This window comes from Eimeria tenella, genomic scaffold, assembly GCF_000499545.2.
Source record: "Eimeria tenella Houghton genomic scaffold, Eth_scaff3907, whole genome shotgun sequence".
Taxonomy (NCBI): Eukaryota; Apicomplexa; class Conoidasida; order Eucoccidiorida; family Eimeriidae; genus Eimeria; species Eimeria tenella.
Genome location: NW_013543320.1, coordinates 455 through 1,964, shown reverse-complemented (window position 1 = coordinate 1,964; position 1,510 = coordinate 455). Strand labels below are relative to the sequence as shown.

The 1,510-nt window shown below is 65.8% G+C and overlaps 1 protein-coding gene across 1 annotated transcript in view; it reads right to left on the bottom strand.

Annotated features, from left to right (window-relative positions):
* The window catches only part of ETH_00032445 (uncharacterized protein), a gene marked incomplete at both ends in the record, with an annotated part of 1,562 nt that extends 78 nt beyond the window's left edge, over window positions 1–1,484 (bottom strand). Inside the window, 3 exons of the mRNA XM_013376697.1 lie at window positions 4–275; window positions 421–1,051; window positions 1,131–1,484. Coding sequence (XP_013232151.1) covers window positions 4–275; window positions 421–1,051; window positions 1,131–1,484 — 1,257 coding nt within the window. The remainder of the gene's footprint in view (window positions 1–3; window positions 276–420; window positions 1,052–1,130) is intronic.
* Window positions 1,485–1,510: the final 26 nt, after the last annotated feature.

Here is a 1,510-nt window from a genome sequence, read left to right as displayed (position 1 = left end):
CTGCTGCTGCTGCTGCTGCTGCTGCTGCCGCTGCTGCTGGCACTGCCGCTGCATGAATTGCCTCTCGAGGTCTGCTGCAGCTCGGGGGGCCATCAGCCCCACGGGCTCCTCCCGTGGCGCCTGCAGCGGGGCCCCCCGGGCCGAAGGGGCCCCCGAAGCAGCAGCAGCAGCAGCAGCAGTAGGGGGCCCCTCGGGCCCTTCTGTGCTGTTGCGGGGCACTACACCTATAAGAGACAGCAGCTGCCGGCCAGCCTCGCGGCCCTGGGCTGCGTCTACTGCATGCACAGACACACGGAGCAGCAGCAGCAGCAGCAGCAGCAGCACAGGAGTGGCAGCAAATCCAGGGGCCCCTTCCCCGTTTGCTGCCTTTCTTGCTGCAGCTGCGCAGCTCTTAAGGGACATCAGGGGGCTTTGGCTCACGCGGCTGGCCTCTGTGCTGCCTCAGCAGCAGCTGCTGCTGGTGCAGCCGCTGCTGCTGCTCGTACATCATCTGCATGCGCTGCTGCTGCAGCCGTTTCCGCTGCTGCTGCTGCTGCTGCTCCTGGGCGAGTTGCTGCTGCAGCTGAAACTGCTGCTGCTCCGGCAAGTGGGGAGTCTGCTGCAGCTGCATTAGATACGCTGCATGCGCATGCAGCTGAGGCTGCTGCTGCCGGGGCCCCCGGGGCCCCTCCTGGCGATGTGCGCTGCGCCCTTGGGCGTCCTGGAGGAAGCCCCCCGCAGCCTCCCGCGCCTGCTGTTGCAGCTGCTGCTGCTGCTGCTGCTGCTGCAGTCTCCGCGTGGGGTCGGGAAAGCTGTCCTCCACGTGGGCCTTCTGCATGCCCCCCTGGCGGTCTGCTGCTCCCTCAGAGCCTTCCTGGGGGCCCGCCAGCATTGCAGTAAACCAAGCAGCAACAGAAGCAGCTCCGGGGTTCGACGGGGCAGCAGCAGCAGCATGAGCAGCAGCAGCATGCGCAGCAGCAGCACACGCTGCGGCCTTCGAACGCGTCTGCGCGGACTCCTGGGGGCCCCCCGGGGGCCCCCTGCCCCAAGCCTCGGAGCCGAGGGAGAATTCCTGCATGCAGCAAGCCAGCAGCATTCCCCTTGAACAAGCCCGCAGCAGCAGCAGCAGAAGCAGCAGCAGCAGCGCTCACCGTGTCTTCCAAAAAGGAAAACTCTTCCTCCACATCGTGTTCAAGTGGAACTCCCCCGAGGCCAACTGCAGCCTGTGGGGGCCCCATGGAGTCTTGGGGCCCCCAAATACTCTGGAGGTCCGTTTGGCGTGTCTGCTGCAGCAGCAGCTGTTGCTGCTGCTGCTGCTGCGGGAAGCCCCCCAGGGGCCTCGGGGCCACCGCAGCGCCTGGGGGGCCCCCCAGGCTGCTGCTGCTGCTGCTTGCTGCTGCACTCTCTTGCATTGCTTTAGACTCTCCAGACTTCATAGAACGCAAATAACTTTCCAAAGAAATGCCACTTTCCAGCGCCTTCTCGGCCAGTCGAATATCTCCCATAGAGAACGCCGCGAGGCCCCCGTCGG